Source organism: Adiantum capillus-veneris, chromosome 17 (genome assembly GCF_014529385.1).
Source record: "Adiantum capillus-veneris isolate H3 chromosome 17, ASM1452938v2, whole genome shotgun sequence".
Lineage (NCBI taxonomy): Eukaryota > Viridiplantae > Streptophyta > Polypodiopsida > Polypodiales > Pteridaceae > Adiantum > Adiantum capillus-veneris.
This window is the reverse complement of record NC_140947.1, coordinates 54,373,635-54,390,220: the sequence shown is the minus strand read 5'-3', so window position 1 is coordinate 54,390,220 and position 16,586 is coordinate 54,373,635. Positions and strand designations below refer to the sequence as shown.

General features: G+C 44.3%; 1 protein-coding gene across 1 annotated transcript in view; it reads left to right on the top strand.

Moving 5' to 3' along the window:
* The window catches only part of LOC147437273 (P-loop containing nucleoside triphosphate hydrolases superfamily protein), a 156,971-nt gene extending 148,485 nt beyond the window's left edge, over positions 1–8,486 (top strand). The window contains exons 10-17 of the mRNA XM_086486849.1: positions 1,055–1,242; positions 1,324–1,555; positions 2,351–2,478; positions 2,550–3,008; positions 3,101–3,310; positions 7,349–7,588; positions 7,666–7,869; positions 7,952–8,486. Of these exons, the coding sequence (XP_086342975.1) occupies positions 1,055–1,242; positions 1,324–1,555; positions 2,351–2,478; positions 2,550–3,008; positions 3,101–3,310; positions 7,349–7,588; positions 7,666–7,869; positions 7,952–8,098 (1,808 nt within the window). The 3' untranslated portion in view covers positions 8,099–8,486. The remainder of the gene's footprint in view (positions 1–1,054; positions 1,243–1,323; positions 1,556–2,350; positions 2,479–2,549; positions 3,009–3,100; positions 3,311–7,348; positions 7,589–7,665; positions 7,870–7,951) is intronic.
* The last annotated feature ends 8,100 nt before the right edge of the window (positions 8,487–16,586 follow it).

Here is a 16,586-nt window from a genome sequence, read left to right as displayed (position 1 = left end):
AACTGAAAACTTAAAACATTTGAAGTTGAAAACACCAAAGTAATTGCGACACAAAGTGGTGGAGCTCGACTGCCAGATGCAACTTGCTCGAAAGTCCGGCGCACCGTTGGGTACTTTTTATATTGATGATTCACAGAGTACAGTAGTAGGGGAGTCCACCCTACAATTGTGCTACCACGCTGATCTGCAAAAGTGGCTCTCTAGGCTCACTTATAAAGGCCCTTGACGGAAAAGCAACAAATACAAAAAGTTGGCGTTGTTTAAAAGCAATTGCCAAAAATCCTGGTGTCCAACAGTCAACTCCCGCTTTCACATTGCGTAGAGGATACCTCGTCATCAGTTTGTATGGATGGCCCTTAGATGCGGTCATAAGTTTACTGTTGCACTGTGAATTACAGGCTGCAACATCAGTACCATACGGCAAGTGCCACGTCGTCGCTTGCGACCTCCTTTTTCTGGTAGCGTTGTGCGGTGTAGTAGAGGCCATCGCCCATACCTATCACAACGGCTGGTGGTCAAGATCACTCCTATTATTTCTAGCAGGCATCAAGGTACGAGTGCTGTTCGTGAGGCTTCTTTGTATGTTGATTCGCCTTCTGCTCTACATGTGCAAGCTTGTCCTTATAGAAGTAGTGGGTTGACTATTACGAGAGGTGCCCATAGGGTAGCATGGTGTGCTAGACCTAAGTGCTTCCTAGGGGTGATGATGCAGGTTGAAGTGTTAGAGATGAATCAGCCCGTTTGTGGTCTGAGCACGCCCACACGCACACACTGTTGTCTCTATTTTATGATGAGAGCGATTAGTATATACTGAAATACGATTTGTTTTGGATACTCCTCGTTGAGGCTAAGAAAGGCATAAATGGGTGGAGTTTGTCAAGAGGTTTGAAAATGCTTACTTATTTGTACTGATAAGAGAGTTTTTGTTTGAGTCTTTTAATTGTCATCGAGCTGATTTGGACATGCTTTTGCATACAAGTGATTGCATCAATCTCTCTATCCTGCAAAGCCATTATATTAGAGGGGCTTCTGATTGTTTCTATGGGGTTTTTAGGTTTAGGGAACGCTACTAAATGGAAGGAAGATTTGTTGGCTTTTGCAAACACCAAGCGAGGCATGACATTGATGCAGTTAGTGTATGACCCACTACAGGCACGTTCCAACCACAGTGATCCTGATCATAGCAAAGGTGATTCGGATAGTGAAGAGGAGCTTTTTAAGCTGAAGAAACGAGAGGCGCAGGTACTCTTCTTTGCATAACTTGTGTTTGTTTCCGTCAGTGACGTATGAGCATTTGATAATCTTCTAAGAGCTGTTTGTCAGGATCCAAAAGAAAACCAGAGAGATCTTGAAGATCTTGATGCAGAGGACACTGTGAAATTGGAGATGACAGCTGATGAGCTGCAAGTGTGGGACAACAGGGAAGTTAAGGAGAGTATAAGAAATCGGTTTGTGACTGGTGACTGGTCAAGTGCCTCTCTACGCAGTGAAGCTAACCATCAGGATAGTGATGAGAACGGCTCCACGGAAGGGGATTTTGAGGACCTGGAAACTGGTGAGAAATTTGGTGACCAAACTCAGAATGGAAATACTTTCAAAGAACAGGATGAAACTCCCAATAAAGAGGACGAAGAAAGAAAGCTTAAAAAGCTTGCGTTACGGGCTAGGTTTGATGCTCAATATCCTTTCATTTGAGGGTTTCTAACGTGCCAAGCTAGCTCACTCTACATTTCCATCTTCATTTAAAGTCTCGAATCAAGACACATTTTTTATGGGAAAAAGTGAACCAAAGAATCTAGAAACTTAAACTGGACCTCTCAATTCAGTTACTTATAAGCACCCTTGGTTTGGTCGGACACACGTCTTCAAATGAATATTGCCATTGAATTTGTATTATGAAATGATGAATAAATATTCAAGGTAGCTGTTCATATAGTTCTTTGCATGTCGCTCACATGATCTGAAAGACCCAGGCTTGGGCTCAGAAAAATGATAGAATGGGCATGAAAGTCCAAAGCTGCACAAAACGTTTCAAATGTCTCCTTGATTTCTGGTAGAAGGTCAGGAATTTTTGGGACCAATTAAGTTGGGAATATTAATCTTGCCATGCTTTTGTTGAGAAATTTTCCCATGCATGCTTCCCAAAAATCGATCTATGCCCGTATGCTTGATATGAACACCATGGGATATCCCAAATGCTTAGTTTTACCCTTTCTGGGAATAACTCTCTATTCTGCCTGATCAAGGCCTTGAATATGGCGTTGAATAAAACGCAGGGGAGTTGATGCATAATGTATAAGGCCTAAACAAACACAGACTTCTAGTAGGAGACATTGGGATTAAAATTCAGAATGCAAGTCTTACTTAACCATACGTACATATGATGGGACGGAGCCAATTGAGGAGGATGTTGATGTGTCAAAGGGACAAACGAAAAAACGTCTGCATCGAGTGGCCGAGTCGGACTACTTTGACAAGGTACAATAAGGGATAGATTTGGTCTTTTGTATGCGATCAGTCATTTAAAGAAACTTCTGAAATTTTTGCAGTTGAAAGAAGAGATTGAGCTTAGAAAACAACGCAATCTGGCTGAACTAGCAAATGTGGATGAAGAAACCCGCCTTGAGATGGAAGGATTCAAAGTAGGTGTTTATCTACGTTTGGAACTGCATGGCATACCTTGTGAGATGGTGCAACATTTTGACCCGAGGCACCCTCTTGTAGTGGGTGGTATTGGTCCTCTAGAAGAGGGTGTTGGTTACATCCAAGTTCGTTTGAAGAGACACAGATGGCATAGGAAAGTTTTGAAGAATCGTGACCCCTTGATAGTATCTATTGGATGGAGACGTTATCAAACACTACCTGTGTATGCATTGGAGGATCGCAATGGTCGTTATCGGATGCTCAAATATACACCAGAGCACATGCATTGCTCAGCCACATTTTGGGGTCCTCTCACTCCTCCAAATACTGGTGTTGTTGCCTTCCAGAATCTTTCTAATAATCAGGTTTCCATAATGCAATTCAATGTAATTTATGAGAATGATTTGATTTCTACTGTAGGAAAGTAAATAAGATTTATCCATTTGCTGTTTCACAGGATTCATTCAGAATAACAGCAACAGGAGTAGCGCTGGAGTTTAACCAGTCCTTCCAAATAGTAAAGAAGTTGAAACTTGTTGGTTATCCGTACAAGGTTTTCAGAAAAACAGCGTTTATAAGAGACATGTTTACTTCTGCTTTGGAAGTGGCGCGGTTTGAAGGAGCATTTGTTAGAACAGTCAGTGGGATTCGGGGGCAGATAAAAAAGGTTGGTTTTTGTTTTACTGTGCTACATGATGAATGTAAATTGGCAGTGTAGCATATTATTGCAACATGTATGATTTTGCTGAGGTTCTGTTACCATTTGATGTATGTAACGTCTGTTAATAGTTCCAGCTTCGTGATGAATTGATAAGAATTTTCTGTAAACAAAGCTCTGGAGAAGCAGCTGAAGAAGAAGAAGCCCCAAGAGGTAGACCCTGTGGTATAGGATCTCTCTGTCTATAAACTTGTACAACCAAAGGCGCCTCTGTGTACCTCTGTTGCCTTCTTGGTGGTTTTTTTGCTTCCCTTCTCCTAGCCCTCTCTGCCAGATTGGGAGTGTACAGACCATTGGATGATGCTCCACTCTCGCTGAAAACAAACCCCAGACTACTAGAAGTTTTTGATATACGGTTGAAACTCGAGTAGTAGACTTGGAAATCTGGCTGTGACTGCTAGTCCCTTGCCCAGACTAGCCATATCCATCCCCTGTTTCTGCTTGTATAAATAACAGAAAACTCTGCCAAAGTCAAGGGGATTCTGTGCTAGAACTGAACTAGCTTGGTCCGACGTTGCGAACTGGAAGTTTTAACCTCCTCTCCCCAACCAATGTGGAGACAATCACAATCTTGGGGATGGGCATGTCAAGAAAGGTAGCTCTGAGGTAGCCCAAAAGCTGTATAGACGACTTCCTTTTTTCCGCCACTTTGCATACCAAACAGCATGCCTCCAATTGACCACTGAACTGTGAATGGAGCTGAGAGTATCTGCTGAAAGTCTGACTTCAAAGGATAACCCATCGAAATCCATGAAGAGGAGAAAACTCACCTCCTATGAGCACTACCGAATGCTGGTACCAGTGACCCAGTTGAATATTTGTATGCGCTTGCTGTACGGAAACGTTTTGAAAAACTATGCAGCACAGGCTATATATGGGGGTGATTGCACACCCGATGTGAGAGGAATCAAGGGTTGTATCTTGGGGTGGAGTCGAAGATGATATGAACAATTCAACAATGGGTTTTCCTTTACCCTTGTCTTGCAGAGGTGATGGATTGTTAATAGGAGGCAATTGTTTGTTCTTAGTAGGATTGCGCATACATTTTGCCCATGCCTGGGATTAGAGCGACGGAATGGCATGATGTAGGGGCTGTAACGTAGATTCAGACACTCCTTCATGCACCAACAATACCCTTGTCTTGCAGAGGTGATCGATTGTTAATAGGAGTTAGTTGTTTGTTCTTATTAGGATCGGACATACATTTTGTCCATGGTTGGGATTAGAGTAACTGAACGGCATAACGTAGGCGCTGTAACATAGATTCAGACACTCCTTCGTGCACCAACAATACCCTTGTCTTGCAGAGGTGATGGATTGTTACTAGGGGCCAATTGCCTTGTTGTTAGTAGGATTGGACATACATTTTGTCCATTGTTGCGATTAGAGCGACGGAACGGCATAACGTAGGGGCTATAACATAGATTCAGACACTCCATGCACCAACAAATTGGCTCACCTGAGTTTAAAAGGACCCTTCCCTATCTGGGGATCATTAAACTTCAATTTTTAATATAGATGGAAGATGGATTAGGACATCCAAGGACTCGTGCTTCTTCATCAATTCAAGGCCAAAGACAATCTGACTTCGCCTTCCCAGTCAATCTGATAGCTGTCAGGTCCACAACCCTCAGCCACCATCTACCACCCATGTGGTCCCCCCCCCAAGACACTCTCCAACAGACTACAAAACTGATTAGGGTCCTCACTAGGGCCCAGAAAGCAACTTTAGGATAGTCTCTTCCAACCACTAGTTCCCTTCCCAAATCTGGCAAGACGCATGCCATCAACAGGGAGTACAGACATCTCTTGAGGCAGTAGCAGACCTACAATAGCTCAAGGCACCGGATAAGGACAAGCCTAGTGCGGAAGATATGCTTAGAAACACTTTTTGGCAAGTTTATCTCGACGACATGCTTCGCCTGGATTCCACACAGGAGTGATACTGCATTTCTAGAGGCAGTAGCAGACCTACAATAGCTCAAGGCACCGGATAAGGCCAAGCCTAGTGCGAAAGATATGCTTAGAAACACTTTTTGGCAAGTTTATCTCGACGACATGCTTCGCCTGGATTCCACACAGGAGTGATACTTTGGCCATTATTTAGTCTCTGCACCTAGGAGCAGGTACTAGTGGTGCCAGGTGGGGGCACCTCCATCTACTCCCTTCAGAGTCTTACATGATTGCTTACCCAGCTGCTCCCCTCACTGATAGAGGAGCCCGCCTCTATCTATCTTTGCGAACCAACTCATTGGCATGATTGTGGACGGAGGGTCTCGAAGCAGTCTTATCCCTGAGTTCACCATGCCAGCCTTGGGTTTGCATCCTACTAGACCAGCTCCTTTCACAATCACCCTTGCAGATCAAAGGACTGTCTGCCTGGTGGGCATTGTTGAGCACTACTCTTCTACACAGTTTGCTACACCACTTCTTTCAGTAGCCGCCTGCTTATGCCACCTGTGTTGTCCACTTTCGTGGCTATCCATACCCCACTTCACAGGCTCCACAGGCAGTGTCAGCTCCAGCCTCAGCAGCACCATTTCCAGGACAGCGGGCTCGCCCTCCGCCTATGGAGGACCATACTTGTGTGCTCAATCTCCCCTCCCTCTCAGCAGTATTATCCTCACTAGAGTACCGCTTTGAGGGCCAACAGTAGTAGCAACATTTCACTGTATATACATGTTTGGTTTGTTCTTAGTTTGCTCAGTATTGTGTTAGATCTTTTCATGGCAGTTTCATCTTTTGCTCACTGAGATGATGAGTGATCTGTGGTGGGCAACCTCTGGGCCAAGTAGAGTGCTGACAGTTTCTACAGTTATGGTGGAGTGTCATGGGTTGACCACGGAGCTTGGACTGGTGAACTAGGTGGACCGACTCATGGATGATGATGCTGACTTAGCTGCTTTTGGATGAGAACTTTGGCTGGAGATGGATTAGTGACACTCACCAGTGCTGGGAGATATTTTATCAATGTATATATGCTATTGGGTAGATATCATTCGGATGATCATCACCATAGTGTCCATGGGTGTCTGTCATATAGTCAGAGCCTAGAGTCACTCAGCACTTAACTAGCCTCGACACCCCCTTGTATCTGAGTAGCAGAGTCTGGTCTGGAGCTGAGTGCGCTGCTAGGTAGGGTCTTGTACTTGGGTCTTTATTGTATATCAAGGCTTGATTGAGCAGTTCTTCTATTTCTTGTGCGTCTTTCTATCTCTAGTCTGTGTGTTGTTCTACTGATTCAGCTCTGTTCTTATACAGTTCATGCTACCATAGTGCACTAGCTCTGTTCTTTTACGCAGTTGGTGTTATCACATTGCATTACACACTGTTGAGCACTTGGAGTGAGACAATAAGCATACTGCTCTGAGGCCACCCACTTCATGCACAGAGCACCAGAAGAGGTTTACCGTTTTCTTGCTACGTTATAGTAGCCTCCTCTTGATCGATGTTGTTTCCAAATAGTTATTTTGCCAGAAGTGGTGGAAGGACATTGACAGTTTGTTAAGGATGAATTCACTTTCACGTTATCATGCATACATGTGGCTCTACATTTATCCATCTCATGCGTACATGTACCTCTACATGTGTGTCAAAATACCATTGAGATAACTCTTTCAATGTTATGGTATGTATTTCGAGTCCGGTCAGATCAACTGCAAATGCTGATTAATGTGAAAGGTTATATGGCATTCAGATTGTTCCTAGATAGGCTTTGGTTGTGACTCCAGAGAGGGCTCGTTGTTACCGCAGCTCTGGTAGTGGTTTGTTCTGGTGAATTTCTTTTGTCAAGCTTACATGCACAGATGTCAAATTAATGTTTATAGTTGATGATTTAAAAAAAAGCATGAGACTTGCCTTGTCACTAGTGCTATGTGCCTTGTTTGTGTGTCTAAAATGGTAGTTGGCAACTTTTAGCTGGTAATTCTTGATGGCCCGCTCCAACCAAGTATTACGCTGACAGGATTGTCTTCATTGTCTTTACAGGCTGTAAAATCAGGTCAGGGGAAAGAAGGTAGTATAAGGTGTACTTTTGAGGACAAAATACTGATGAGTGATATTGTGTTTTTACGAGCTTGGGTTACTGTTGATGTGCCCCGTTTTTTCAATCCTGTGACAACGCTACTTCAATCACATGAAATGGTCTGGCGGGGTATGAAGACTGTTGCAGAACTAAGGAGAGAAAAGGGCCTCTCTATTCCTCTTAACAAAGATTCGACTTATAAGGTGATCTTGGGAGTAATGCCTTCTGGTTATGATGGTTCTTCCCTCTTGTCTCTGACACAGGTTTCTGTGCATTGCAGCCAATTGAACGAACTCCTAGACGCTTTAACAAGTTAAAGATTTCAAAGACTCTTCAGTCTTCCCTTCCATTTGCTTCCAAACCCAAGTTGGATAAAAAAAGAAGCCAGCCAACTCTTGAATCTCGACGTGCAGTGGTTTTAGAGCCCAATGAGCGTAAAATCCACACACTTGTTCAGCAGCTCAATACCATTCGCAATGAAAAGGTACATTTCATCTCATTGAAAGACGAGCAATATGTGCAACTTGATATTTTTGCTTTCCTGATTTTGTGAGCTTACCTTGCAGGTTAAAAAGCGCAAAGAACAGAATGAAAAGAGAAGAAAAGTTTATGAGATGAAGAAAGCCAGAGAGGAAGAAGCAAGCAAGAAAAGGCGAAGGGAGGAAATACGAGGCAGGTTCAGAGAGGCTGCCAAGCGTAAGAGGATTGAGTGAGAGCCATGTGCTAGTTCCTGATTCACAATCTCTAAGGAATCTACCGGGGACCAATCATTGACCGATCTGATCGAAAATGGGTGACCATCTATGTCTGAAGTAGGGGCTTTCACATGAAGTGAGATAAAAGGTATTTGGAAGTCTTTCAGGTTTGACGTTTCAAACAAAAATCAGATCGATTATGAATGACTCATGTAGAGAGAGAAACATCCTGTTTTACTTAACAGACTTGGAAAGAACTCAACTGTTCGTTTTTCTTTCCAACTCAACCAAAGTCGAACTCCAATCTGAATTCTTTGATATCTCCTGGTTACATAATGCTTGGGGATTATTCGTTGAGAGGGTTGCTGTAGCCAAACTTCTAATGTGCGTCGGTTTGGATGGTTGACCCCTGGAATTGTTTTTATTCTCTACAATGCTGCTGGATTTTGTGCCTCTATTAGACACCCTCTTATAGGTAGATTTTTTAATGACGCTTGGCTGTGATGCCTTCTTCTTCTTTTAGGCACTCTATTTTAGAGTAATGGCCAGCTATCTTCCACTGCCTTATTCAGCAGAGCCCATCGTTTCAGATCATGGAAAGAGAGAGCCTCTTATGGTAAGCCGATGGTCAAGAGATGTAGATTGGAGATGAGCTCAGGAGAGGGCACTTATGTTCAGTGGTGATCTGTCTCTGATGGGCTAGTCCTGTAAGCTAGTAAGACTATCTGGTACAACTATTCCAATGCTGAACTATTAGTCCAGTGAAGGCTAAAGGCCTGTGTTTTGAACTGTTTCAAAACCCCTTGACCCATATGCCTATATCGACCACCTATGACTCTTGGATATCTAGTTGAGGTTCAACTGGGGCCTTGGATCAGGTATCTACTAATTAATTAGTTTGTACTGCTTTTGGTTTTGGACATGCTTCTATGGCTAGTGTGTCTCCCAGACTAGCCACCCACCACTGCATACGCATTTAGGCTGACCTGGTCCTGGCTGGCCACTTTGGCCTGGCCGTCCATTTTTGTTATAGCACCATTCTCATAGGATTCCCATATTTATGGGTTTTTGGCTTTATGGGTGGACATTGCCCGACCCAGCCCTGACCTGGTATGCAGCCAAGGGTTGGGGTCACCAAGTCCACACATTGTATCTATTGTTTTGGTCATGATGGCGACGAGGGCTGTCCCCCCCTCTGCCCCTTCTCTCTCTTGCTTATGAGATATGCTTGCAGAGCTTCTTGCTATGATGTTTAATTGAGCCATGTATGAAGGCTTTCCAGAGACTTGGAGTATGTCTACGATTGTGCCTATTTTCAAGTCAGGAGATCCCATGATTCCCGGGAATTATCACACCATCATGGTTGGTCACACATTGGCTAGGCTGTATGCATCCGTTCTTGAGCAGGAGCTGAGTAGGTGGGCAAAGTGAGAGGGCATATGAGCACCTGGGCAAGCAGGACTTAGGAGAGGTTTCTCCACTCTTGACCAGATTCTGACACTTATCGAGGAGGGATTTCTGCAAAGCTTTTGACACAGTACCGAGAGCCAGACTTATACGTAGACTACAAGACATGGGTGTGCCTATAGAGCTGATGGGGTATTCTGGCTTTATACAGGACAGTGATGGGGCAAGTACGCACTACTGAGGGAATGTTTGACATGGTCCACTCCACTATTGGAGTGAAGCAGGGATGCCCCCTATCTCCGACTCTTTTTGGGATGTATGTGGATGAGTTTTCAGACTATGTAGAGTGTTAGGGAGACAGAGGGGCTCAGCTAGCAAGGACATGGATTCCGTTGTTACTATATGCTGATGATATTGTGTCGATTTCCGACTCTCCGGAGGGGATGCAACGTCATTTAGATGCTTTGCATACATTTGCTCGTGACTGTGGATTGTCTATCAACCTTGGGAAAACCAAGGTTATGGTGTTCAACACTACACCACAGTGGGTCAGGAGGTCAGCACCCACATTTACGAATGGCCAGGAGACTATGGAGCACACAGATGCATACACCTATATGGGGGTAGTTTTCGGTGGACCGGTGTTTTTACTGAGGAGAGCATCAGAGACTAGATTGACGAGAGCATATGCAACCCTGTGAGGACTGGAGAGGATGTGTTCGCAGGTTCAGTTTCAGGAACCGCGAACAAAGCTCTAACTTTTTTGACACTCTAGTGACTTCAGCTATGCTCTATGGAGTTCAGGTATGGGGAGATATATGGAGAGGCCTTTGGTGTCTATGATCGCTCGGATGATTTGGGCTAAGGCCTCAGTGCCGCATGAGATTATCCAAGCCCCCCCGCCCCCCTCGTGGTTGAGGCATTGACTAGATCAATATCCTTTGTACGTAGTTTATGGGATCTCCCCAGGGACAGATATGCTCGTCTTGCCCTTGAGTCATCTCGACAACTAGCGCTACAAGGCGATACAGCATGTTGGTATGGACAGATGACAGCATGGTTTCAGTCACATGGTTTCAACATGGATAGATTGCCTCCGTTTCAATACTCCCTGGATGCACCCTCCCTGTCTCTCACACGGACAAAGATCACCAGACTCATACGCCAGGATCTGATTCAGCTAGATACCAAGAGCACATGGATACAGCCGACACATGAGTTGGGCACGAAGATGGCCTTCTACAGAGAGAATCTTCTCCAACTCACGGAGGACGGTTTTGTGACTAGGCCTGCATACATGGATACACACTTATCTCATGGGATAGGATGCGCTATTGGGCAGATACACACATCCTCACATCAGCTCCAGATCGAGACTGGCCGATTTCAAGGGGTACCAGCAGGGGCGAGGATATGTCACCTATATCACCTAGAGCTAGAGACAAAGCTGCACTACACATGTCATTGCTCGACGTACTATGAGATACGCGGCTGCTTCCACTGTCTGTTCACGGAGGATTTCAGACCATTTTCTAGAGTCATGAGATACGAGGATCAGAGATGTCTCAGATTGTTCCTGCTAGAGCTACGCAGACTTAGGGAGAGCTTGCTGAGGACATCAGGGGAGAGACAGTCTCAGAGACGAATCACAGATTTCTTTACACCAGCCAGGAGAGAGCCAGAGGAGGAGTCATCACAGCAGATGTCAGAGCCCATCCACACTAGAGGTATGTTGATTGACTGAGCCATTGAGCTAGGCAGATCCAGACGCCCACGACCTCGAGGGGTCTCCCACCATCGATGAAGGCTGTAGCAGAAGATACAGATCACTCTAGCTCGACATGCAAGACGTCCAACGAGAATACTGACCATGGAGGATGTTGATGAGATTCGACAACGTCCGATGAGAGATTTCATTTGAACCCACCCACCCCCCCACCCCCCCACAAACACCCCCATCTCGTTTCAATTCCGAATCAGCTTCAGATTCATGTCCTTAGTATTTTTTAGTGTTAGTTTTTTGTACTTTCCATACTCAGACATGATATCAGATTCACCAATTGTAAGTTTTTCGTCTCATAGGTCATTTTGGCCTTTCGAAGACGTTAATACAACATTTCATTTCATTTCATCTCTCTCTCTCTCTCTCTCTCTCTCTCTCTCTCTCTCTCTCTCTCTCTCTCTCTCTCTCTCTCTCTCTCTCTCTCTCTCTCCTTCTTCTTCTCTCATTACATAGACACAAAGATAGTTTACTGAGGAGATCTGGAGAGAGACAATCCAAGAGACAGATTACTGATTTCTTCACACTAGACACTGGATAGATAGAGGAGCAGCCACCACTACAAAGCTCAGCTCATACTCACACTCGTGGTACTCTCATTAATCGAGCATTGGAGCTAGGGAGATCAAGATGCCCACGACTGAGGAGAAGAGCTTCACAACATTGACAAAGACTACAACAGAGGATTCGAGCCATACTATCTCCACATCCAGAGTACAGACGAGGATGGATTCATCACCCATTATATCACCCTCTTGTATTGGGAACCCATTGTATCAGTGGTCACACATACCCCACACAGTTTCAACTAGTAGCACTTCTAGATTCATTTTAGTATCTCTTTTTTGTACCCACACATGGTATTAGATTCACCGGTTTGTAACGGATTGGTCTCATAGGTCATTTTGGCCTTATGAACATGATTATATATATTTTTTATTTCCTCTCTCTCTCTCTCTCTCACATCAGCTCGAGATTGAGACCGGCAGATTCAGAGGGACACTAGTACATAGCTGGATATGCCGCTTGTGCCATCTAGAGCCAGAGACAGAGGTACATTACATATGTCATTGCATCGTGTACTCTGAGATACGAGGCCGTTTTCATTGTCTATTCAGAGAAGGTTTTGGGCCTCTATCTAGGGTCATGAGTTATGAGGATCAACGATGTCTTGGGCTATATCTACTTGAGTTACACAGGCATAGAGAAACTTTACTGAGGAGAGCTGAAGAGAGACAACCCCAGAGAGAGATCATAGATTTCTTTACACTAGATAATGTACACCTAGAAGAAGAGACAGAGGAGCAGCCAACAGTGGAGAGGTCTGCCCACACTACTGCCATTCTCATAGACCGAGCATTGGAGCTAGGGAGATCTAGACGACCCCGATGGAGAAGAGGAGCTACACAGTTTCGAAGGAGGCTACAACAAAGGATTCGAGCCATACTTTTTCGTCCAGAGTGCAGATGAAGATGGATCTCTACTTCCCTCCCATTTTGTCTACACATTGTACTGCTTAGTTCACACATTTCACGCCTTTCACCTTTCACACCTATCAGCTTAGCTTAGGACTCCGCAGTATTTATATTTTGTTATCCTAGTTTAATTTATTTTGTTAATCTGACTTTGTATCAGATACACCGCATTGTAACTTTCTGGTCTCATAGGTCACTTTGGCCTTTTGAAGACGTTAATATAACATTTCATTTCATTTCATTTCTCTCTCCACCCCTCCCTTACGAAGACATGGAGAAACGAGAAGTGCAAAGATTAATTTCCTTTGGGAGAAAGAAGAGAAGGAGAGGATGTGGAAAGAGGAGGAGGACGCACTCATCAACAAAATTGCTACACTGAAGAGTAACATCTCGGACCTCCACAAAGAGATGGCCGAAATAAGATAAAAAAATGGATTCAAAGAGGGGGGATTTCAGCCATCTTTGCGGGGAAATTGACAACTTAAAGGAACAAGTCAAAATCATAAAGAACGAAGAAAAGCAAAATAAAACGACAACGTATGAAGTGGTTACGAAGGCACAACAGAAGGTAGATGCAACGGAGAAATGGATTGAGGTGGCCAAGAAAGGGAAAAGTTGGACATCAACAGCTTTACCCACTCCCATAAACATGACCTTGGAAGAGAAACAAAAACGAAGGACGAAAACCATGCATGTTAGAATATCTCCTCTTAGAGACTAAGATAATATGGAAGTGGCCCCTCTAATTGCGATAAGCAGGCAGCCCCTTAGCTCAAATATTTACCCCATGTAATGTAGAACTTTAGCTTCAGCTTGCATAATATTTTCTCTTGCCTTCAGATTGGAACGATGAATCATCTCCCTCGTAGGTGGAACAAGCAAGGGATTAGCTTAGCAAACAAGGGGACAACTTGATATATATATATTCTACATGTCATCCCCAAATTCTCCCATGGCAAGCAAAATCAAGTATATGCTTCACTCTAAACGTATCTCCAACATCGAATCAGAAATGAAGACATGGAGAAAAAAAAGATGGAGGAATGGAGGAGCGCAAATATTAATTTACTTTGGGAGGAAGAAGAGGAGGAGAAGATGTGGAAAGAGAAGGATGAACTCGTCAATAAAATTGCCACACTCGAGAGTAACATCTCGGACCTCCACAAAGTGATGGCCGAAATAAGATAAAAAGGACTTGAAGAGGGGGAATTTCAGCCATCCTTGTGGGAGGAAATTGACAACATAAAGGAGCAAGTAAAAACCATAAAGAATGAGGAAGAGCGAAATAAAACAACGTCTTCATGGGCTGAAGTGGTTACGAAGACACAACATAAGGTAGATGCGGTAGAGAAATGGATTGAGGTGGCCAAGAGAGGGAAAAGAGAGAAAAGTACGGCCTCAACACCCATTCCCACTCTCATAAACATGATGTTGGAAGAGGAACAAAAACGGAGGATGAGAGCCATGCATGTGAGAATATCTAGTCTTAGAGTCCAATATAATATAGAAGTGGAAGTGTGAGACCTCTTGAAAATGATGGGGATCATCTATGTGACACATACAAAATCTTGGAGAGGGGGAAAGAAGAGCACAGAAAGAGATGCATCCTCATCCAAAGAGCGTGCTCTCATCTTACGCTTCCCTTCAATGGAAGCTAAGAAGGAATTTTTGAAAATAGGAATCTTCTTGGGCGATGACATGACTTTAGCACAGCTAGCACACATGTAGGAGGTCATGCTGGAGACTTAGGTAGAGGGAAGATTGCCTTCACAGAGATGGGAGAGTAGTGATCTTAGATAAATGCACCATGTCACAAATTGCAGACGTGTCAAGCCACTGAAGACCAAGAGGGTTGGGCTCCCTAGCCCTAACCCTAGCCAACCTGCAGAACCCGGCCAAGGGTCCTAAACCCTAGCAGAAGCAAGAGAAGATGAAGTTTCTCACCAGCTTACAGGTCCTCGCCAAGTGGGCATATTATTGAAAATCTTCCTAGCATTTGACATGGCCTAGTCACACACACACACACACACACACACAAACACACACACACACACACATAAATGACCCCATGTAACAAGATGATGACGTGGTAGGTTGTACGGACGATTGGATTTTACGCTTACATGGTGATGTGGCATTTGTTATATGCTCGTGTTTTGCGCTGGCTGATGACGTGGCAGACTGTTCCGCGAATTGTGCCGACGGCCTATGGACGGTAGCTTTTTCACCAAATGCTTTTGGGTTTGATGCTTTTCATGTAAACTGCTTTGGATGACCAAGAAACATTGCACACGAGACACGGAGTGGTGGAGTTCCACCCCAAGAGAGCACTAGCCCTAAACCATGGAGAAATTTCCGTATCTCTTTATATTGCTTCAACTCAGTACAACGTCGTCAGCACTGCTCTGCATCTTCACGCAGAAGCATTCCATGGAGTGAGCCCTTCGTACATAATTGAAGGCCTCTTGGCCATCAAAAGCAATTTACATGAAAAGCATCAAATCCAAAAGCATCTGGTCCAAAAGTTGCCGCCTGCGGAGATCTGTACAGTTTGCCACGTCATCGGTCAGTGCAAAATGAGGGCGTCAAAACCACTGCCACATCAACATGTTGGCGTAAAATTTGGCCTTCTATACAGCCTGCCATGTCATCATCTTGTTATGCAGGTCATTTGTGTCTTTTTTAATTAAGGCCCCGTTGGATGGGTTCCATAAGTTGGGAAGACTTTTAACAATTAGGTCCACTCCGCAAGGACGTGTAAGTTGGTAAAAAACTTCATCTTCTTCTGCTTCTACTACGGTTTAGGCCCCTTAGCCACGATCTTTAGGCTGGCTAGGGTTAGGGTTAGGGTTAGGGTTAGGGTGCCCAACCCTCTTGGTCTTTAGTGGCTTGACATGTTAGCAGTTTGTCACAATCCCCCTTCTTGAAAGAAGAGTAATCGTCCGTGATTACATCATATCTGCAAAACAACTCAAGTAAACTTAAAAAATATCCGAGGGTCATTCAATTTTCTCATTCCAGCTCTTGATATTCTGAAGTAGCAAAAGTAGCCATCACACCCAGACCGCGCTGATATGTATCGGGTGTCTCGATGCACTAAAATTACATACCCAAGCAATCTTACCCAATTAGGAATATTCAATGGTTGGCACATCACGATGCAACACAGATGCTCACATATGCATGTTACAAGACACAACAAGCAGCGTCGTTGAGCACTTCTCCCAAAGAGACGGTCTTAGGCATGACACTACTCATTGACTACCTCCTCACTCCCCCTACAAATTGCCTCAATAGGTCCCGGCCATGAGCGGCATTTTCTCAAACAAAGTTCGGAAAGTGTCTAAATCAAACTCAAAAAGAATTCTTGGTGTATCTTGGTCACTTGAGCTCGAAAAGACGAGTGGCTTTCCATCCGAGGACGTGCACCAAAGTTAGGGTTAGATGCCTTGCATAAAGTTATAGCCGACCACAATATGGTCCATAAGCTCTTGAATGGTCAAAACTTGCTTGGACGAACAGTGTTCCCGTAGCGGTGATTGCAGTGTAATGATATAGAAATCACACTTGGCCTCCAAGGTTACCAGCTCAAGGAGAGAGACCTTATAATAGATGTCGAGAAATTTCAAGTTATAATGTGCTAGGATTTCCGTGGCAAGCATTTGAGGATGCCCCACTCGGCCAGAAGCTGCACTCTGAAGGAAGATGTCAAATGTCGTGCAGCTTCGGGCAAAAATTTCTTGAAAGCTTGCCAAGGCCTTGGAGTGTGCGGCTTGGTAGCTGATGACATCCACTTCTGCATGGCACTGTCTCTGAGAAAAGAGGTGGCGCGAAAGATCTTTGA